Raw genomic sequence first — 24,284 nt, 5'->3', positions numbered from 1 at the left:
ACATTCTACTTAATCTATTGTGAATTTACAAAGGTAAGGTTAAAATATTTGGCAAAATATAATATATATATTTCTTTCTGCATCACCTGCAGCTATGTTTCATGTATTTTGATGGTGTTACTTTTTGCATAAAAATTCATAGCAGTCAAGTTTCCATTATTCCAGACACCTGTTTGTCTTGTTTGACAAACACTTTGTATCTTGAATTCCACCTTGCCTGATAGCTAATAGCTAACATTTACTGAGTTCACGCTACATTCCAGGCACTGTCCCAGACAGTGCCATACAATAAACACACAGAGGTAGAGAAGAAAAGGTGGAAAGAAGGCAGGTCATAAATAATGGACGAAATGATGGCAGGATATAGGTGTGCCTTTCTCTCAATTCAGTTGACCAAGGATTAAAGCAATCATTTGCTTTGTTGTGTGTAGAGATGTCAACACTATTTCAAACATTGATACTAAGTCAACTGTAAATAACACTGTTTCCAAAAATTATGGAAAAATTAAGAATGACTAAAAAACCAAACATTGCTGAATTTTTGTTCATTGGGTAAATAGTGGCCTGAAATAAGAATGAACATATAATTGAATTTAATAACAGGGGAATTTAATTTTTGAAATATTCTTGTATAATTTTGAATATTAAATCAATAAAAATAATAAAATAATTTTATTATTATTTTCAAAACACTTTCCTAGTCTTACTATTTGAATTGCACAGATAGAAACAGTGAGGCAAAGAAGTTCACACAGGCTGGAGTTTTCTAACCATGATAGGTAGCTTGTGTCTTGAAAAGATAATTGGTCTTTGCAACACGCATGCCTGGCATAGATGAATTGCGTTTAAATGACCATATTTTATAGTGTCTCTCTCTTGTTCTTACCACTTCTTTTCTAAATATTTTATAAGTTCACGAAACATTGTTTCTTTCTCAAATTACATTTCAAAATCTTACTTTTAAATACCGTTCTGTTCCAAGATATGATGACTGTGTGCCCACGTGCTGGAAAAGGGAAGGTTTATATCGAATACGAATTTGCTTATTTCGTTCTGCACATTTGTCCTGGGGGAAAAGTAAGGGAAACAACAATCTTTGGTTAAAACCAAAATACTCTGTTTTATTACATTTACTGATGGCAAAATTTTTTATCATTTTAGTTTTGCCAGCAGTCTATATTGATATCTTAAAATTTAAACAAAACTTTTTTCTTTTGAATAAGAGAACAAAAGAGTTGCGATACAAAGGGGCTTTGATTAAAGCATGTATTTCCACGAAGTCTGTCTTAGAAAATCAGGCTACTGTTGCAGCCACTACAGTGGTCTACCCCATCTGCACGAGCCATGTTCCAAGACCCCCGGTGATGCCTGAAACCACAGACAGCACTAAACCCTGTACCTACTGTGGTTACCCTTATACATGCATAGGTATGATAAAGTTTAATTTATAAATTAGGCACAGTAAGAGATCAACAACAATAATTAATAATGAAATAGGACAGCTATAACACCATACTGGCATAGAAGTTACGTGAATGAGGCATTACTAAGTACAATAAGGATTACTCCAACACGATACTGTGACAGTTGATCTGATAACTAAGCTGATTACTATGCGACTAATGGGACGGAAGCTGCACAGCGTGGGGATTCTGGACAAAGGGATGATGCCCATCCTGGGCTGGACAGGTCTGGAAGGCTCAAGGCATCATTACATACTCAGAGCGGCGTGCAATTTAAAACTTATCAATTGGGTATTTTTGGAATTTTCCATTTAATATTTTTAGACTATGGTTGACCTCAGCTAACTAAACTATGAAAATTAAAACCAAATATAAGGGAGCGGGGATACTGTATAATTTTCCTCTCCCTTTCTCTTTATTCAAAACATAAATGAAGTTATTGTTTTCCTATCTACCCATTTCCCTCAGACTACATATTTTCTCTTCCCATATTCCTTTCCTAAATCACACCTGTCTCATTTCTTCTTAAATAGTAAAAAAGTATAGGATTATAACAAAGAGCCAATTTTATATTTCATGAAAATAGATTTGGATAATTTCCTTTAAAATAAAAATAAGATAACTCATGGCATCACTCCTACTACAAACAAACATTTAAAAGTATTCTGGCCCTGGCCAGTTTGGCTCAGCAGTTAGCGCGTCAGCCCGCGGACCGGAGAGTCCCGGGTTTGGTTGCGTACCTCGGTTGCAGTTTGTCCCTGGCCCTGGCTGGGGTTCTGTGGGTGGCAACCACTCGATGTGTCTCTCTCACATTGATGTTTTTCTCTCTCTCTCTTCCCCCCTCTCTCCTTCCTGCTCTATCTGAAAATACGTGCAAAAATGTCCTCTGATGAGGATAAAAGAAAAAACAAAGTATTCTGATTGCTATCTGAAATTTATTTTATATACTGTATTTCTAGAAAATTCATTAAAATACATCTCCAATTTATATACATAATAATTTTTTAAATTGCAGGCTTATTTGAATGCATTTCTGCTCAGTGCTGACATGTAGACTCAGCTCCTCCAGTTCTGTCACCCTTAGCTTTATGTATTTTGAGGCTCTGTTGTTAGATGCATACGCTTCTAAGGACTGTTACATCATCTTGGTGATCTATCTGACCCTTTTATCAGTATATAGTGTCTTTCTTGATTCCAGGTTAATTTTATTTTTTGCTCTGGAGTCTACTTTGATATTAATATAGCTACTACAGGTTCCCTTGTATTAGTGTCTGCATGGAATATCTTTTATTGTCTTTTAACCTATCTATAGTATTATATTTGAACTGAGTATAGACAGAAATTAATTGCATAGTGTTTTTAATCCACTCTGATAAACTGTCTCTTAATTGGTACATCTTGGCTATTTATATTTACTTGATGTAAATATTGACGTTTGGCTTTACGTCTGCCATTGTATTGTGTTTCTTGGGTTTTTTTCCGTTTGTTCACTGTTTTTGTCCCTGTGTTTCCACTTTTCCCTGAATGTTGGCTTCTCATTACTTCATTTAGTAGGTAGAGTATCAGTAAAAATTTAGAATACTGGAAGTTAAAAAGTTGATGCATTCATCAGAGTAGGTTTGGTAAACAAATTTTAGGTAATTATATTAGACAGATAGTATTTTTCTAAAATATTTGGCATTTACAAAGTAAAGACGTACTCACAGGAGTTTCTCCTGTATGACACATCTTCACCTGTAAAAGGTCCAGCAGGAGCAAATCTATGGGTTTGTCTTTGTAGAACATTAAAAAAAAGCGTATGAATTCAGTTAAGTCCTCAGATTTAAAGAGCTTTCCTGTGGAGAAAAAGTAAACAAGTCCAAATAACTCTTTAGTATTTATACTACACATCATAACATAACTCTTGTATATAGTTGTTCATTCTATTAGCATGAGAAAAAAGCAAAAAAAAAAAAATTAAAAATAAACATACCTCATGCCCTGGCCTGGTGGCTCAGTTGATTGGAGCATACCATACACCAAAAAGGGTTGCAGGTCTGTTTTCAGGTCAGGGCACATACCTAGGTTATGGGTTCGATCCCAGGTCAGGGTGCATACAGGAGGCAACTGACCAATGTTTCTCTCTCACATTGATGTTTCTCTCGTTCTCTCTCTCTCTCCCTTCCTCTCTCTAACATATCCTAGGGGGATGATTAAAAATTAACACATATACCCAGCTGTTGTGGCTCAGTGGTTGAGCATTAACCCATGCACCAAGAGGTTGCCAGTTGGATTCCCGGTCAGGGCACATGCCTGAGTTGTGGGCCAAATCCCCAGGGGGGTCAAGTAGGAGGCGGCTGATCAATGTTCTGTCTCATCATTGATGTTTCTATCTCTCTCCTCCTCTCCCTTCCTCTCTCCCTAAAATCAATAAAGAAAAAAATTTACAAAAAGTAACATATCTTATTCTTTAAAAAAAAGTTTAAACATTAATAAAGTTGGAGAATAATAAAGCAAAATAATATATCTGCTTAAGTGTTAAGGATTACCACTTCTGGGGGTAGGGGAGAAAGTGTGAAACAGGTTTAGAATAGGGAATACTCTCAGGAAATCAATGTTGATAACTAATTAAAGGATCAACTGTCTAAATCAAGTGAAAGTTCTGTAAATAAAATCGAAAGTATAGGAGCTGTATTCTTTTACTAATTGGCCAGAAACTGTGATTTGTAACCTGACTTTTATAAACTTGATCAGTCTACCACGTTTTTCACTTATAGCACGTAATTTTGATTGATAGTATTAGTTCAGTATTTGAGCATTGTTTTATAATAATGTTATTTTTCTTTTATACTTATGATTCTTAAAAATTGCTACATTTTAAAGTCTGATTTCATTACAGCCAGTTACTTTTTTTCTAATACATTGCACTTTAATTTTAAAATGAAGTTGAGCCCTGGCCAGTTTGGCTCAGCGGTTGAGCGTCAGCCTGTGGACCAGAGAGTCCTGGGTTCAGTTCCCGCTAGGGGCATGAACCACAAAAAAATAAATAAAAAATAAAATAAATAAAATAAAATAAAAAATAAAGTGAAGTTGAAGGAGTAAGATTCAGGGAAATGTTCACTTTAAAGTAAATAGTGTAGAGCAGCTAACCATTTAGTAAGCATGCTAGCAGGATGTAAGCACACGGCATTTTGCACTAGCACTTGAGTCTATCTCTCATAGTTAAATGCAACTAAATGTTATATAGTAACCAAAGCAAGTGATTAATGGTGGAGATACTTGATTTAATATTTATGTTTTCCTCATCTTCAGTTATGTAGCACTTATGCAGCAGTAAGAAGCAATGAACTAAATGAACATAAAGCACCATACTGACAGTTTTAACATATAATTTTGAGGACAAAAATGTAAGGAACAGGAAGAGGCTTATTGCACCACTGATGCAAATTTTTAACAGGTACAAACGTAATCAACACCAACTATTTTACATGGATATATGTATGTTTATCTGATATTTTGAACATAGTAGAGTGAAAACCTATTGGAAGAGTGGGAGGAAGTGGGAGTAGGGGTTGGGCATTAAACAAAAGAATAAAATAAGAGAGGGCTCCTGCTTGAAACAATGAACAGGTGCAATACACAGAGAGCATAGCATTCAACTTGCTGCCTTGAGCCCCCCAAAAAAAGAGGAAAGAAAAGAAAAGTTGTAAAACAAACAAACAAAAATCTCATCTAGGAACTTTTCTGTGGTGGATGATAGGTCATACATTTTTATGTTTTTTATAGTATGTCAGCTTTGGAATATAGGAAATTGCACGAACTGCAGAGTACTAAGTTTAAATTCTTTCCTCTACAACAGTTTTTTTGTTTGTTAGTTTCAGTATTTTTCTACGTAAAATTGAGAGAAGTTCATCTTAGTCGCTGAGCCGACATGGGTGCCAGACCCACAGCAAGCATTTCACAGGGGGTGGTTATCTTACGCTTTTGTAACACGTGCATAAATGCCCATCTGCTTATTTCTATTGTCCATCCAGAAAAAAGTTGGTTTAGAACAGATTTTTCTGAAATTCAGATCCTTGAATCCGATTTTATTATTAAGGTAATTGTATCTTTGTAGAAATGCCATTTAGTAACAAACTGATAAGTTCTTAAGCATTTTTAAGGTTACTGTGTGCTAAAAAGTTGGACCCCACAAAATAGATCCATTGCTTACCTATGAATCCAAGAACAGAAAACTCAACATAAAACCAATTATTTGAAGTGATACTACGTACAAAATCTGTGATTTTTGTAAAGTACATCTTTTTAGCTATGATATCATCTTCCAGCTGGGAAGAAAACAAACAAAGCGGCATTAGTACTTCGATGCTGTCCTTGAATAAGTTATATTAGCTTACAAATGGAAAATTCTTTCAATAGACTACACTGGACATGTTTTTATGAGTTAATAATTTTATTTTTAGTTCAGCTCACTGAGGGTATTTACTGTGAGTCCATTTTCATTTTCTGATTCTAAGACCAGGGATTCTTTCTTTCTTTCCTAAATGCTAACATAGAACATTCACTCTAAATCCTCTTTGGAGGAGTTCATTTATTGAATCCGTGTTCATCCTCACAAACACGTCGGTTTCCGGTTTACTACTGACCAGCTTCGTGCTGAGTTGACATATGGGCGCCGTGTCCTAGTGCCAGCTGACGGGGCGGCAGAGACGGCGGCGAGAAGCGCACGCTCATCCACGACCACTGCGTGCGATGATGGTGCCAGAGGGCCCCAAACAGCTCTCCCCTGGGGACTGGGTTCTTCTTCTGAGGTTCAATACATATGATGCATAATCTACAGGCTCAGAGGGTCTCCTGAATGATTTGGTAGAAGACTGTGCTCAGGCATGTGGCCAGAGCACAAAATAGAACGGTGTTGTTTCTAAGAGAACACGGGCTGGATGTCATACTTCAATTTTATTGTCACTAACTAGAAATCGAAAAGGATTTTTATTTTCTCTCAATATAAGAGAAGAGCTTGCTTCAGGCCTTTTTGTGATGCCCTGTGCTCTCCAAGGCCATGCTTCAAACTCCTGACACAGCTGCCGTGTGTCGGGTAGTGAGTGCGCACAAACTATCGGGAACTGTGACATTATTATTCAACCACGTGCAGGGGCCCGGGCACAACTACTTATAACTGATGTATTGCATAAATACAGTATAGGCACTGTACAACTATGTTACTCATAAAATTGGAGGCACTGTACACTGTCTGACATATAATAAGTGCTCAAATTTTGTTTATTTAATCAAATAAACTTGTGGGCAGAGAAATGTAGGCAGAACAATTTCTTTTTTTTTTTTTCCTAATTTGATAAAGTCTTTTCAGTTTGCTTCAGGTAACTATAATTTCTTTTGTTAATAGTGACCCCAGTAAGAAGACTAATATGCAATCAATTTTAAACTTCCTTTTGGTATTTTAATATAGTAAGTATTTTTTATTTTCTGAGTAGAAAGTAAGGTGGAGGAGTTCAACAAGGAAGACTGGAATAAAAGGAGAGAGGGAGAATGTAATACTTCCACTTTAAGTTATATTTATACCAGGGTCATACCTGTAAATAATACATGGCCTTGGGTTGGGCATACAACATCAAAAAACAAAAGTCCAATATTTGTTTGGTTTGCCATCTAAAGGTAAGTAATAAAATATATTAATATTAGTTATTTAACTTTTTCTTATAAGCACACTTCAGTAATACACTGTTAATATAGAGCGCTATCTACATTAAATAAAATAGATGTTATACTAAAAAGTTATACTCAAAAGTTTCCCATTTTTATTCAGTGGGCAGTGTCTACCATTGCTAAACTAGGATAAGCGTAATCTATTTTATATTTGGGTTTGTTAATTTTTGATCTCTATAATAAAGTTAATATTCCTTCTTAGGTCTTGTTCAAATGAAAGTATAAAGAAACTTTGTTCTAATGTAATATTAAGCTAGATACGAGGCCAGGTCCTGAAGGTACAAAGAGCAATGCACCATGCAGTTCTTGCCCTTCTGGGTCTTATAATCTAACCAGAAATATAGGAAAATAATACAATTAGAGCAACTATATAAGAGCTATGCGAGATACTGACCATGATGACGGAACTAAGATGGGGAGGGCGGGGCTTCTAGAAGGCTGTGGGGTGCTCAGCGTAGAGGAAAGTAATGCAAAGGCGCAGGATGTGTGAGAGAGCAGCCCTCCTCAATTCAGGGCACAGAGAGCTGATGATGGGAAGTCTGGCAGAGACCAGATCACGAAGAATCTTTAATATGCAACAAACTTTGGATTTGATCTGATATGAAAAGATTCTTCTGGCCCAGCCTGTGTGTCGCAGTGGACTGAGCATCATCCCATGGACTGAGAGGTCCCAATATGATTCCCAGGTAGGGCATATGCCTGGGTTGTGGGCTCAATCCCCAGTAGGGGGCATGTGGGAGGCAGCCAATCGATGTTTCTCTCTCACATCAATGTTTCTCTCTCCCTCCCCCTTCCTCTCTCTCTCAAAAGATCAACAATTTTTTTTTTTTTTTTTGGTATGTGCCCCTAGAGGAAAACAAACCCGGGACTCTCTGGTCTGCAGGCCGATGTTCCAACTGCTGAGCCAAACTGGCCAGGGCCAAAATCATATATATATATATATTTTTTGTCCTCACCCGAAGACTTTTTTTTTTTCCATTTTTTGTTCAGATAGAGTGGGAGGGAGAGAGAGAAGCATCGACATGAAAGGGACACACTGAGTGGCTGCCACCCGTATGACCAACCAGGGCTGGGGACAAACTGCAACCGAGGTACGTGCCCCTAGGAGGAACTGAACCTGGGTCTCTCTGGACCGCAGGCCAACACTCTAACCACTGAGCCAAACCAGGGCCCAAAATCATATTTTTAAAGAAAAGATTCTTCTGCCTACCATGAGGAAATGAATTGGAGGAAAGGCTAGGCAAGTGTAGGATTAGGGAAAGCAGATAGAACTGGAATGGCCTAAACTAAGTCCAAGGCAGAGAAATGGGGATGAGAAGGATGATGTGGAGAGAGATTAAAAGAGAGGAATTATAGAGACAAAAAGGGCAGAAGGAAAAACAAGGATCTAGAGTGACTCCCAGCATTATGACTCTAAAAACTGCACATGACGTGGGTCATTAATTAAAAAGCAAAACAAAACCCTTAAAAGATTATCAGATTCTGACATACTATTTATTATTATTATTATTATTATTATTATTTTTTTTTTTTATCCTCACCCGAGGACATTTTTCCATTTTTTGTTCAGGTTGAGTGGGAGGGAGAGAGAGGAACAGAGAGAGAGAGAAACATCGACGCGAAAGGAACACATCAAGTGGCTGCCACCCGCACAACCAACCAGGGCCGGGGACAAACTGCAACCGAGGTACGTGCCCTTAGCGGGAACCGAACCCGGGTCTCTCAGGACCGCAGGCCGACGCTCTAACCTCTGAGCCAAACCGGCCAGGGCCTATTTATTATTTTAAAATAAAACAGAGGTAATAAGTTTACCGGGATAAAAACCTCTTCCTGAATTCTGACATGTCTTTTGCTCTATTAAATTTTGAGGAACCAAATTATTACATTTCTTGTAATAGCTACCACATTTATAACCAAACAATAATAATCCTTCATATATATTTTTTAATTTTTTAAAAGTCTTGCATAAATCCTATCCCATTTTATTCTTACAATGACTTTTCCAAATATGTAATGTAGATTTTATTACACACACTAGAAAGTCGAGGAAGCTAGGAAAAATTACCTGCCTAGGATGATCAGTAACTAGAAAAACTGGGTCTAGAATCCAGGAATAGTGATTTATAATCCTGGGCTTTCCCTCCTTCATTATGCTTTTGCTAATTACTGTCTGTAAATGTGAACATGGATAATCAGTGGTGTGCTGGTGGTAAGTATTTAACAACTGTCTCTCTCTGTGGGAAAGGGGGTGAGCCTTGATTTGTAGCTTTTGCCCATTTCTGTGGTGTAAATGCTCCTGACATCCAACTGATGTCACTGAACAGAAAACTGGGAATTGATGCACATAGTTAGCTCTTGCAAGTCAATAGGAGCTGACTGTGTTTGAAATGGGATCTATTAGATACTATTTCCAACATTTCATCAAATAAAGTTAGTTATTGAAGGATACAATTTTCTACATGTCATACCTCTCCAATTTTTGTGAGTCCTCGGTTGACTGATTGGCACGGAGCATGTCTGGATAAAAAAATGCAGGTATTGAAATGACCTCTAAGGATCCAGACTTCACTTGCTTTTTGAATCTATAAATAGAAGTGCATGGAGGCTTGTAGTTGAACATTTGTTATACCAAAATAACATAAATACTTAAAAATAATTTCCTTATGCATGTCCACATATTTTGATTTGAATTATTTCACATGTCGATACATGATGTTAGTATCATAAAACTAATACTTTTTAGCCAAAGTACTTAATCTATAAATGAGAGACAGACATATCAAAAAATTAAAAAACATAAATCCAACGTTCCGGGATGTACTTATATTTCTAAAAATCTAGCATGCTCCCTTTTGGGCCTTTCTGCCTCCCCAGGGAATTCTCTTTGCCAGGCATTTCCTTCCTCCTTTTGTCTGCCTGAAGAATATCTGCTTACACCCTCAGACTTATCTCAGTTATTATCTTCTCAAGAAAGTCCTTCTTGATATCTTCAGGCAAAGTGAAATAATTCCTACTCTGTATGTTTTTATATTGCCTTCCCGACCACCATGATGACAGCAGCCTTTTGTAACTGGGTTTTGGCCAGTTTTATTGCCCACTGGAACAGAGATTTGGAAGGCTGGGTCCATCCCACAGTATCTTGCTTGACAAAGAGCTTCATGTTAGCTCATCAGTGTTTGCATCTCCTGGGCTGCTTACCAGCAGGAGATTATAAGCAGGAGCAGTAAAAGTAGCTTCGTACAGGAAAAAACACAAGAATGTTTTAAAGATGAGCTAGTGGGCTTCTCACAGAGACAATGGATTCCATGGGGAACAGATATTATAATAACAACATGAAAAATATGGACCTTACTAGGTAGATAACCTACGCAGTTGGGGAAAATTACAAGCTATACTTCATCCCAGCTTAGATAGAACTACAGGCTTTTTCTGCACAAATACACATTAAAATGAATACGATCACTAATAAAATAATTAGACAGAAAAATAGGATAGAAAAATGAAAGAACAGCCAGTTAAAAATTCATCCAACAGTACTTACTTTTGTGTAATCATGTCAACAACAGATTTCAAATAATCTTCATTACTCTAAAAATGAGAAAAATACTTTACTGAAACTAAGCATGCCTCATAGATTTATTAATACATGTTTGCTACATGTAAATCTAGTTTTTGTGTGGAATGTCACTATGTCCTAATCATCTCTCGTGTTTTCACTTTCTATAAAAGAATTAAAAATATCCGTGTGTTTAAAAGATCTGACTTAAATATGAAAATATTTCTTTCTCCCTTTGTCACAATATGAAATCTCACTACACGTTATTTACACTTAAAAATTAGTGGTATACAAATGCTATGCTTCTAAGACAGTTTTGCTCTAAAAACCGGATAGCTTATTTCAGAGAACTTCCGGTTCTGAAGATACCTTTTTTCATGAGTATTCCTTGACAATAAGCTTATTTCAAAGTTATTCCACATTTTTCCAGACAATAGTACTCAGCTTAACTCCCCAATTTTTTTTATCATCAACAATATACTCTTCGTTGAACACTGCGCAAATTAGATGTCTAACTCATTTGTAAATAGCTTTTGGTGGTTTATTCTCTCAGATGATAAATGGCATTTATAAGATATAGCCTCAGGGTCTACAAGCATTCCCACTACAAAATTCTGAAAATATTTTGAGTAATGACCATTCTAGTGTCAAGTCTGAGTTCTCTGAGAGGCAATTCTGAATGTGTATGGTTAGATTGTTTGTTAAAAATACCAGCCATGATGCTAATAACTCTATTCTAGAATTTAAGGTTCTTACAACAGCCCCACATTGAATCTCCAGCTATTTGTTACATGCGTAAACATATTCTACTTTAAACATAGTACTAAAGTTATACTTCTTAAGCATTCTATACTCCATTTAAAAATTTGTCCCCCTATATTTTATTACTGGCCTAAACATTTTTGGGAGACGTGCATTTTGTCAGTGGCAAACAAATAAAGATTATAACACATAACACAAAAAAAGTGACAAAATGTTTTGGAAATTAAGTATCTGCTCCCAATACTAAGAAATGCAATTTAGAGAGAAAGAATTGTTTAATCTTTTATTTATATTTTCCCATTAGTTCTTCTGTTGCTTGTTTCGTTGTTTGTGTCTACAAAGACACATTTATTATAGAAAATTCAAATAATAGAGAAAAGAATAAAGGACAACAAAGATCTCTAACTTCCAACATCCAGAGATAATCATTTTTATATTTTATATTTATGTGTAAATATAAACATATTTATATATAGTTTTTGTGTATTACTACTAATTTTTAAATGTAAACCATTATTTATGTCATTCCAAGGTTTGCTCATTCTTTATTTCTTCATACATTTCATCGATCTGTATTATCTTCCTTCTTTCTATCACATTATGCACAGATAATATGTTAAACAGAATGACTTACAACTTTTTTTACTCGATAATATGATTTGGACATCGTTTCATTCAGTGAATATGATATTCATTCTTTCAGTGGTTACAGATCACTGCAGTGTAGACATGAATATTCAATCAGTCTCTTATTGATAGATATTTTTACTTCCAGTATTATGGTTTCATAGCACCAAAAATCCTTGAAATAATTACCTACGGAACACTCGCTATGTGCCACACATCATGCTAAATGTTTTAAATAGATTAGCTAATTTAATTGCCAAAGCAACCCTCTGACTAAGGTAACATTATCATCATTACTTTACAGATAAGAAGAGCAGAGCACAGAGAAGTAACTGGTTCCCGTTCACCAGCCAGGAGCGGGGAAGCTGCCACCTGACCTTTGGCCATCTAGATCTAGGGTCCGCGTTTTCAACTGTTGTGCTAGGCTCTCACATTCTTATCATTTTGAAATTCTTGCCTGGTTATCTCCTTAGGCTAGGATAACGTCCCAGAATTGAGATTTCTGAGACAACGGATGTACACATTTTAAATCTGATTCGTTGTCAAAGTCCCCTCCCAAAAGCCTTGTAGCGTTAGCATTTATACAGTGCTTTATTGCTTACATAGCACACAAGACAGAAAACTTTGGGGCCACTGGAGAGATGAATCTGCTCCATTAACTACTAGGAAAATTACTTTCTTAAATCCGTTCTTTCATCTGTAAAATCAGGATAGTACTACTTCCTTTATAGGGATGTAATGCAGGTTATAAATAACGAATATAAAAATTGTCCTCAATCTTTCAGATATAGAATGGAGTCCCTCAATTAGTGGTTGTTATTATTTAATATAAATTGTCTCTTGATTCCTATACCAACCTTTTACTGGACAGGTTTTATTACTATAGCATCAATGTTAATGTTCTGTTTGTAGATATAATTTCTGTACCACATAGTATGCAGGGCTCCTAGACACATATTTAATAACGCAATTTTATTTCTCCACATGGAGAAACATGATATTTAAATAAACTTTTTAGACTGACACATTCAATTCCTTCTCGGTGGTGTCAAAAAAGCATTAAATACATTGCCTGCTATCCAAAAAAAGGCATATGTGAATTACTTTTTTAAATTTAAGAAAAAAATTAGAAATGACGCAGTGATTAGCACGGAGACCGGGCTGGGAGGAAGGAGGGTTAGTCGTCCTTCGTACGTACATCTGCAATAGAGACGATCACCACAGAGTCCTTCTCCTCCGAAGGGGTCATCCTGGTGATGAGCGAGGTCAGCGTCTGCTTCAGGTAACTGTGAGTCTGTCTCTTCACGGTGGAGATGCCCAGCGCAAAAGACACTGCAGACACCCGAGCGTGGAATCGCCGTTTCAAACCATGGGGGGAAATACAACTTAGCATTAATATCCATGCTGCCTTCTATGTTTGGGTTAGTCATGTGGCCATAAAAACAGTGTTTGAAACTGTATTGCAGAAGTAATCCAAACACTGTTAGTTTTTATCACATATTTCATTTTCCGCTTGAGGAAATTCCAGTTTGCAGTGAGCGGTTAGGAAATGCATTACATAAATGCCAGGAAGTTCTCATGGTGGACAATTTCAGGGCAGTGGAAGAGAAAACTAACCACTCTCCATTTACTACAGCATCCTCGAATTAGGTACAAAACACACTGGCTGATTCTCTAGTCTTCTTCCTAAGGAGACACTAGGACCCAACATAGAAAAAAATACAATGAAATAATTTCATCTGTGAAAAAAATGCATGAACTAATTTCCAAGTAATTTGATGGAATAAATCCATGTCCCTAAGTGACTTTTTTGCCCAATAATGACTGAAGCACTGGGAGAAAAGGCCCATGTCACACCAGAGACCAAAATTCTATGCCCAAAGTAGCCACAGACAGCAAGTAAACTGTGAACATGGCTACAGTCCAACAAAACTGCATATAAACTGGCAGGTTCAGCCTGTCCTGGGTTGTAGTTTGCTGACTCCTGGCCCAGAGGGACTGGCTCGTTGGAATGAATGGAATTTGTGAGGAAGGCAAGTGAGAGTTGGCCTAGCAGCCCTCCTCTAACTCAAATGCTTTTTCTCCTTCTATACTTGGCAAGCTTGAACTCCTTCTTCAAGGCTTAGCTCAAACATCACTTCCATAAAGCTTTTATAGACCTTGGTCCCCAAACAGATGGGGAAATAAGAAAATAACCACAGGAGGATAGATTTATCCAAACCAAGGCAGAAAAAGAGTTACCAAGTACTGAGCTGATGCTTAACATATGTTTGACTTATACTGACTTATTTTCAAAGCATCTGTATTAAAATTGAATTCGAATTCAAGTCTCCAAATATTTATTAAACTATTTTTTCTCCCAGCCAATATATTGATTTCTGGTGATCCAAATTAGTGCCAGATTGGCTGGTGGTCTAAACATCACACTGAGTATCATTTTAATGGATTACATTTTAAAACTTAAAAGCATGTCCCCAAAGATCAAAATAGCTGTATTTGATTCTCCAATTCTAATTTTCTTACCGTCTGCTTTCTCTTTGCCGATGATCACATCAGGATAAATTCTGCCTACTTTCCTTAGATGAGGGAAAAAGAACTTTAAGTCTTCAAATGTATTAGATACTATTTCATTCTTATCCAATGTATTCACATTCTTCCCAACTGAAAGAGAGAAAAAATAGGGCTTCTGAATTTATGACTATAGGGATCTTTGTCACTCTGGTATAATTTTTTTAAAAAAGAGGTTAATAAATTAATTCACAGATTTATTTAGTATTCATATGTAAGAGAAATACTATTAAATGTAAATTATCAAAATCATAGGGCTACAAAATATAACTCGAAAATTGATTCATACTTATTTAAAAAGAAATATAGTGGGGAGGGGTAGGATGGGGAGGAGGAGGTTTATGGGGAGAAAAGGAGAAACATTTGTAATGAAAATAAATTAATAAAAGTTGGAGAAAAAATAAAATGAAGTAAAAATAAAAAGTAATACAGCAGGTCCTCCAATAACATCTTGTTGTTCAACATCCATCTGTTAACGTTTTTGAGATGCCGTAGGAACTTAACTCTTGTTTATATCAATTAGCATATGGTAAAACTGATTTTCTTAGATATCATCTACCTTAAAGTCCCAGAACCTCAAGATGATGATAAGTGAGGGCCTCCTGTATTTAGTTTAAATCTAGCACTATGAGCCACACAACCAGAGGCTAAGAGAACTGTCAGTCCCAAATGAGGGAAGTGTAACTGAAACACACTATAAAGAAGTGTAACTGAGCCCTGGCCGGTTTGGCTCAGCAGTTGGAGCTTTGGCCCGTGGACCAGAGAGTCCCAGGTTCAGTTCCCGCTAAGGGCACGTACTATGGTTGCAGTTCGTCCCTGGCCCTGTTGGGGTCGTGTGGGTGGCAACCAGTCGATGTGTCTCTTTCACATCCATGTTTCTCTCTCTCTTCCTCCCTCTCTCCTTCCCACTCTATCTGAAGTTAAACGCAGAAATGTCCTAGAGGGAGGATAAAAAAAAAGAAGTGTAACTAAAAATATTTCCAAACCACATATCCATATGTTTTACTATTCTGATTAATATCACATCATAAAAGTTTATATCCACATAATTTTGTTTTGTAGCCCCCTCAATATTTAATGACTCCATTCATACCATTCATTTGAATTTGCCTCTAAAATTTTGAAAAAGAAGAACAAAGTTGGAGGACTCACACTACCTAATTTTAATTCATAATATATAATATGTTAATCAAGGCAGTGTGATACTACAGAAAAAAAAATAGATACATAGATTAATGGGACAGAATAGAGAATCTAGAATTAGATCCTCACAAAAACAGTAGATTAGTTTTTCTTTTTAAAGGTGCAAAACAATTCCATGCAGAAAGAACAGCCTTTCTTGACAAATGATGTTAGAACACTTGGACATCCACAGGAAGAAAAGACTGAACCTTAACCTATACTTCATACCATTTATAAAAATCAACTATAAGGTTTTATAGACCTCAAATGTAAAACCTAAAACTATAAAATAAAAAATCACACATAAAAGAAAATTCTCTTGACTCTTAAAGAGTTCTTAAATACAACATCAAATGCAAAATACATTAAAAATGGATAAGTTGGATTTCATCAAAGTTAAAAATGTTTGCTTTCTGAAGGCCACCATTAGGAGAAGACAAGGCACAGACTGGGAGAAACTATCTCTAAATCACATATCCATCTGATATGTATCCAGGATATATAAAAATCTCTCAGCCCTGGCCGGTTGCTCAGTGGTTAGAGCATTCGCTCATGGACCAGAGAGTCCCGGGTTTGGTTCCCGCTAAGGGCATGTACCTCAGTTGCAGTTTGTCCCTTGCCCCCGTAGGGGTCATGCGGGTGGCAACCAGTTGATGTCTCTCTCTCACATTGATGTTTCTCTCTCTTCCCCCCTCTCTCCCTCCCGCTCTACCTGAAAATAAAAATGCAAAAGTGTCCTCGGGTGAGGATAACAACAAAAAAATAATAAATAAGTAAATAAATCTCTCAAAACTCAACAACAAAAATACAAACCACCCAATTAAAAAAATGTGCAAATAATTTGATCATTTTACAAAGAAGACATATGGATGGAAAATAAGCACATAAAAATGTTCAACACCATCACACTAGAGAAATGTACCTTAAAACTGTGGGACACTGTGACATTAGAATGGCCATAATAAATGGGAGGGACTGGGACTCTCATACAATTGCTGCAGGGAATGCAAAATGGGTACAGCCACTCTGGAAAACAGTATGACAGTTTCTTACATAGTTAAACAGATACTTACTATATGCCCATTAAGTCTAGATATTTACCCCAAACAAATAAAAATTCAAACAAAAAACCTGTACACAAGTGCTTATAGCAATAGATATTTATAATCACCCCAAAATACTGACACCAACCCAAATGTCCCTCAGCTGGTGAAACAAACTATCCATTGTACAGCCATATAGTGGAATGCTACTCAGCAATAAAAAAGCAGCAAACAGCCCTGGTTTGGCTCAGCGGTTAGAGTGTCGGTCCCCTGATCAAAGACTCTCGGGCTGGATTCCGGTCAAGGTTAGGATTGTGTGGGAGGCAACCAATCAACGCCTCTCTCTCTCTCTCTCCCTCCCACTCTATCTGAAGATAAATGAAAAAATATCCTTTGGTGAGGATTTTTTTTAAAGTGGCAAACAACTGGTCACACAACAGCTTGGATGAATCTATACTAAGTGAAAGAAGCCGGTTTCAAAGGCTTATACACTATGTGATTCCACTTGTGTGGCCTTCGGGAAAATGAAAAGCTGTAGGAACAGAGATTTGATCAGTGGTTTCTAAGCATTAAGTGGGGGGGGGGGTGATACAAAGGGGGACGCACACAGTGGGACTTTCATCCTGAAGAAAAAGGGATCCACTGAAGGTTGATATACAAGACAGTGCAGCCTTCACTTTGGTCACAGTGAGGGTAGGTGGGTGGGTACAAGACTGGAGAGAAAGAACAAAAACAGGAGCATGTTAGTCATTTAGATGAACAGTGAAGGTGGTCTGACTGTGTAGTAGAGATGGTGATGGAAAAATATGAACAGATTTGTGATATATAGGATTATGAATCAATGGGGTTGCTCACTGACTGACATGGAAGTAAGAATGCTAGAGGGAGAGGGAGAAGTCAGAGATGATGCTCAGGTTTCTGGCTGCATCTGTTGGATACATCATGGATAGTGGTGTAATTCACGGAGATCGAAAACACAGGAAGACCATCTTTCAGACAGAGATGACTGGCAGTGTGTCAGTGATGTCTCTCACCTGATTTTTCCATGTCTGACAATAAAAGAATGAATACTGATGTAACTATATTTGCTGGGGAGAAATGTCCTAAAATCAGATAGCATAAAATCTAAATTTCCAAACACAAAACATAAGACAGACAAACCACCATGCACAAAAACAAAAGCAACACAAACCTAAGTTTATGGATACATGTTTTCTCCGTCTAATGTCATAATTTAGTTTACTCAAGACTTCCGTCAGCTCTTGGCTATTTCTTTCCGTTTTGTTTTTTAAGCGTAGAAAACTTTCCTTAAACTCCAAAATATGGTTTCTACAATTAATTAATTGATTACCTGCAAAGAAACATATATGTACATGTTTATATATGTAGCAATGGTATAATACAATTTTCATAATATGTATCAAAAACATAAAATATATACTTTAATATAGCTATATATCAAGCATTAAATGTGTGTATATGTGTATATATATTTTGATATCTATATATTATGATATATACATGAGAGACTGGAAAAAAGAATGAAATGTTAAACATAGTAATGTCTGAAAGGTGCATGTATAAGATTTGTAATTAGAAGAAAAACCCAACTGAGCAGGGAAATTCACTTCTAAGAATTTATTTAAAGAAAACAACCAGAAATATGTACGGATTTGGTTCTAAGGATGTTCAACACAGACAGCATTATTTATCATAGTAACATCAGAAACAACCTAAGTTCTTACAATGGAAATATGCTAAATAAACTACAGAAGATCCTTTTAACAATTCTGGTGGCTCTGGCATTAAATCACATACAGTGATACCTCGGTTCTCGAACGCCTCGGATTTCGACCAAATCGGTATTCGACCAGGAGATTCGAGAAACTTTTGTCTTGGAATCCGAACAAATATTTGGAACTTGAACTTCCGAGATGAGCGGAGTTGAGCCGAATGGCGTTCATTCGGCCCAGCGCGCCTTGCTCGCGTCATCAGTGTGAGTGCAGAGAGAGTCACGCTTTGTGGAGAGAGTCACGCTTTACACTGAATTGAACCCTTAGACATACTGTACACTTTTATTTCTTGTTGAGACTTATGTTTTTCTACATATTATATACAAATTAGGCCAGTAAATAGGCATTTTCTGGGGCTTGGAATGAATTAATCCAGTTTCCATTATTTCCTATTGGGTTTCATTGCTTCGGTTCTCGAACAATTTGGTTCTCGACCGTCCTCCTGGAACGAATTATGTTTGAGAACCCAGGTATCACTGTACAACTGAATCTGTTTTGCCACTTAATATTTGTGCAGCCTGGGCAAGCCATTTAATTTTTGTTAGCCTCTGTTCCTTCAAGTGTAAATGGATATATAAGAATCCATGCCTCAGCTGTTATAAAGATATAACTTGATGTTGCATGCAAACCATGTGGCAAAGCACATTAAAAATACTTAAAAAAAATGTCTGATAAATATTGTTTATTAATGGGCTATTCTTTATTCATTTATCAGTGGAATACTATGCAGCTATGAAAATATATTTAATGTCATAAAAGCAATTGTGATGCTTATGAAGCTTCCAAATACAAAGCAAACATTTGGCTATATGACTTTGAAGTTTAAGGGAGACATGAGAGCTGGTATTATAGATATGAGAACAAAAGTTTTGAGATGCACTTATAAAATGGAGCAAGACAATGTAGTGTTAGACTACTGCCACAGTCTTACCTACGGATGTTTACTTCATCCCTGCCTTAGCTCACAGCCTTAGCCTTGGGCAAAGGTTCAGCCTTTGAAATCCAGCAGGGGGCATTATCGAATGAATGGACTTGCTAGCATAGGAACTGATTTAAGAGTTTCTAAAACAGAACCATTCTTCATCAAAAGAACTGCAACTACCCCAGATAAATCTTAAATATCCATATAGTGGATACTACCTGGGGATGTTCACAAGTTGAAATGGGGATGTAGTTTAACCACTATAACCCTATGATTCCCCAGGTAATATTCTCTTTGCAAAATGGATCATGTGTGTAGAATTGATATATGACAGGTGATGCAACATTTCTGGGCCAATGTAAGTCATTCCCTGAGGGAGCAATTTGGTAAACATGAAAAGAAAGTGTTTTCTCTAGAGGAAGTAGTATTTGCAGAAACAAACATTCAGAAATGTTCAAGGACATAATCTCTAGTCTTAGATCTGCTTCTTGTACATTCTTACCTGATAATTCAACTCATCAATATGCTACTTAAAATATTTATATTACTTGCATATTCACTCAGGTATTTGTGAGGATGAAATGTTATAAAACCATCTTACAAAGTTTGAAATATAAATGAAAATTTGATGTTTTGAGTCAATTGTGGTGAAATTGTGAGAACAAACACCAGTCCATGTGTGCAGTGGGCCAATGGGACTTCCATCCACAAACAAAGTGAGGTCCTGAGAACCACTGGCATAAATACTTCTCATAGCAAAGGGCCAGCAGAAATAAAATGCAAGCCACATTTGTAAGTTTAAATTTCCTACTAGCCACATTAAAAAGGGTAAAAAGAAACAAGTGGAACTAATTATCAATAATATATTTAACTTAGTCCAATATATCTAAAATATTTTTTGATATGTAATTAAGAGGTCTGAGCAGGCAGGAGATCATATTCACAACGCAAGGCCAATGTAGAGCAAAATGATTTTATTGCATGCGCCTGGATGCAGGCGGGCTGAGTCGAAAAGGGGTCAGCCTCAAATCACAGTTGGGGTGTAGGTTATATACTCTACTTCTAGCTTCCAGCAGCAGTTCCTGCTGACGTACTCTGCCTGGTCCATTGTCCACTTTGCAGTTGGACTGGTCTGGTATCTCATCCTGCATCTGCTGGGTGATTCATTGTCTTGCAGATAATCCAGATAATCCAACTGAACAGAAGGCTGAGCAAAGGTCATGCAAGCAACACATTTTTCAGTTTCCGTCTTTCCCAAGCTTTTATCTTTACCCTTTAAAATGTTACTAACCCTTTCAGTAATCAACATAAAAAGTAATTAATGAAATAGTTTACATTCTTTCTTTTTCTGTACTAAATATTTCAAATCATGTAGTTTACACTTACAGTACATCTTAGTTCAGATGCTAAATGAATAGTTATAGTAAAATGTAGTCCTAGCCAAACAAAGCACTTTGCTTAATGGAAAAATATTTTATGCTGCTTTCATTTTTAAATGTAAATTAGATTAGCTTAAAATAGACTTAGATTAAAATTCAGATCCTCGGTTGCACACACTACATTTCAAGTGCTCCGTGACGGCCTGAGGAGGAGCTACCTGACGGGCCAGCACAGGCCTAGGACTCCAGCCATGAGCCTGTTCCAAATGCAGTGTCTCAGGCCTCACCCCAGACCTCCTGAGTCAGGATCTGCATTTAATGAGACTCACAGGAGATTGGGATGGGCGTTAAAATTGGAGAAGTACTGTTAATAGACCTTTAATAGTATCATCCTTGTCACCATTAACTTTACTATAGAGTTCAGGTCTTTATTGCCTCTCGTTGCACTATTATTATAATTGCCTCTTAATTGGTCTCTCACTTCCAATCCACAATAAATCTTCTGGAAACTCTACACAAAGACTTTGAAAAGTTCCCTAAATGCTGGCTGAATAAAGTCCAAATGACTTGCCTTGGTATACAGCCTTATACAACCTGGCCATGGCCTGACTTTTCCACCTCACTTTAGTACTCGGATTGATTTCCTCACTACTTTAGAGCTGGTTCTACAGAAACACACACACAGAAAATGAAAAACCTGTTCTATCTTCTCTTTTAAGAGTAATGCATTCATGGCCCTGGCCAGGTGGGTCAGTTGGTTGGAAGGTCGTCCTATATACCAAAAGGTTGAGGGTTTGATTTCTGGTCAGGGCACATACCTAGATTTCAAGTTCAATCCCCGTTTGGGGCACATATGAGAGGCAACCGTCGATGTTTCTACATCCCTGTTTCTCTCTCTCTCTCTCCCTCCCTTCCTCCCCCCCTTCCTCTCTCTAAAATTAATAAACATATCCTCAGGTGAGGATTTAAAAAAAAAGTAGTGCATTCACAAGAACAATATCTCATTTTCTGAACTTGAACATATGAATGATGGGAATAGAAATGTTTCGAAGAACCAAACTTGTTTTTCCTGGTCATGACTAGAAAACACACCAAAATGGTTGTATATATCTCAAAAATGTCTACAGTTTCATTATAAGAATGTTAACTGTATTAAAATATCGTATGAAGTTGCCAAACTAAATTGTCTTCCAAAATTACTATAAAAAGAAGTTTACATTTTGCTTTCTAATTATGAATAATGGCTTACTTTTTGTTATAAAAGTGCTTATTGTTTATTGTTCCAAAATAAATAAAAGACACATTTGCATAATGGTCTTTTTTTTTTTTTATCATCCTCACTCGAGGACATTCTTTCATTCCTTGTTCAGGTAGAGTGGGAGGGAGAGAGAGGAAGAGAGAGAGAGAGAAACATCAACGCGAAAGGGACACATCGAGTGGTTGCCACCTGCACAAGGGCCGGGGACAAACTGCAACCGAGGTACATGCCCTTAGCGGGAACCGAACCCAGGTCTCTCCGGACCGCAGGCCGACGCTCTAACCACTGAGCCAAACCAGCCAGGGCTGCATAATGGTCTTTATAGAAAATGAAGAAGAGAGAGAGTTTATAAAATGATTAAAAATTAGTAGTATAAATCAAATTAATATACATTTTAAATCTTTAAAACAAATGGGGTACACTTTTGTCAAGTACACACAACGTTGGTATTGTTTGTACATGACAAAATTTAGTATTAATTAGGGGACTAAAACATAAATTTAACATTAGAAGATATAAACATTAATTAGAGGACTAAAGTCACTTCCAAACTTTATCCTTGACTCTACTACCAAGATTACTTTGTGTGCACCCTGAGTCATAAATTAGTTTAAGAAAAAGAATGAAAATTTAACCTAAAACAACCTAAGGACAGTCTTGGAAGCCTGGGTTAATATATTTGCAGAATCCCTGTCTTCAATTCAAAATTAAACTGTATGAATGCTAGCATGTTACACGATGGACTAGAGTTGAAAGATAAAATACAAGAAACCAAAGTTAAATTTGAATTACAGATGAAGTTTTTTAGTATCAATACATCCCATTCAATTTTTATACTAAAAACTTATTCATTGTTTATCTGAAATTCAGATTGAACTGGGCAACCTCTATTTTTATTTGCTAAACTGGCAACCTATAGACAACAATAAATTAAAACCTTGGTGTGTTTCAAGGTGGCAATGCAAGCCGCAAGATCCATTTGAAAAGGTTCAGATGCAAACCAGTGCTTTAACTTGTCAGCGATGTGTCTCTGCGTCATCGCACCCCTTTTCAGCTCCCGGGAAAGCACTTCGGGGAGCCTTGCAATGATTCAGCAGCATCGAACCCAAGCAGGAGAGATGTGGGCTGTGAGAGTTCTCGGAGTCAGACACTCACGCGTCTGGAAATCGCGGGGCGGAGGGTGGGGGGTAGCCGGGCACAGATCGGGCCCTTGAACCTGTGTAGGGAAGACTCACGCCGAGGCCGGAGGGAAAGCCCGGAGGCCCGCAGGCCAATGCGTTGGCGCGCGTGCCAGCTGCGGGCAAGGCGGCTGGGAGAGACCTGGACACCGTTACAGCTCAACCGCCAGCGGGGCAAGGGCGTGGTGGGGGGTGGGGGGCTACATCTGTAAAGCCCCTAATACAAGAGCAGGCGGCCCCACCGGGTTCCTATGCCACCTCACCCCCCTTCTCTCCGACCGGGAGCCCCGGCAATCCCAGAGCCCAGAGCCCAGGACGCGGGAAAGGTGGCGGGAGAAGCCACCGGCTGCTTACGGGTTTGAGTCATCCTGGAGATGCAGAAACAGAAGAAGCTGAAGAGCATGACCACGAGGAGCGAGGTCAGCCAGTTCACCAGCTTGGCCCTCATGGAGCAGGCCGGGTGGGGCAGCGGGCAGCAAGCAGCACGGTGGGCGGAGGCCAGCAGCACCCACAGCCCAGGAGAGAGAAGCACGCACGCGCCTGTGCCCCCACGCGCGCCCCTGCGCACCCGCCCCTGAGAGCTCCCTTCCCTAAGAGAACTTCTGCACCCTTCACCTCCTGTGTATGGCTCGGCACCTCCAGCCGCAGCTTGGCAGGGCTTCTGGTAGTTGAACGCCACAGTCCGTGTGAAGCTCCCCACTGCCCACACGTGGTGAGGGCTCAGAGACTTATTTTCCTGCAGCTGTGTGACTTTTGTGCCACACTCTGGGCTAAACTGTTTCCATGTATTATCTCTCTCTTCTTTTTTATCCTCACCTGAGGACATTTTCCCATTTTTTGTTCAGATAGA

General features: G+C 37.8%; 1 protein-coding gene across 1 annotated transcript; it reads right to left on the bottom strand.

Annotated features, from left to right (window-relative positions):
- Positions 1-946: 946 nt before the first annotated feature.
- MGAT4D (MGAT4 family member D) lies at positions 947-23,882 on the bottom strand. The gene is made up of 10 exons (XM_036242034.1): positions 23,789-23,882; positions 18,097-18,255; positions 14,635-14,772; positions 13,310-13,443; positions 10,708-10,754; positions 9,635-9,748; positions 7,034-7,109; positions 5,656-5,770; positions 3,168-3,298; positions 947-1,066 (listed from the first exon to the last, which is right to left on the bottom strand). Exons 1-10 carry the CDS (start codon positions 23,880-23,882, stop codon positions 947-949), a joined length of 1,128 nt encoding a protein of 375 aa, XP_036097927.1.
- Between the last annotated feature and the right edge of the window lie 402 nt (positions 23,883-24,284).

The sequence above is a fragment of the Molossus molossus genome, unplaced genomic scaffold, assembly GCF_014108415.1.
Source record: "Molossus molossus isolate mMolMol1 unplaced genomic scaffold, mMolMol1.p scaffold_m16_p_4, whole genome shotgun sequence".
Taxonomy (NCBI): domain Eukaryota; kingdom Metazoa; phylum Chordata; class Mammalia; order Chiroptera; family Molossidae; genus Molossus; species Molossus molossus.
This window is presented reverse-complemented; position numbering and strand designations above follow the sequence as displayed.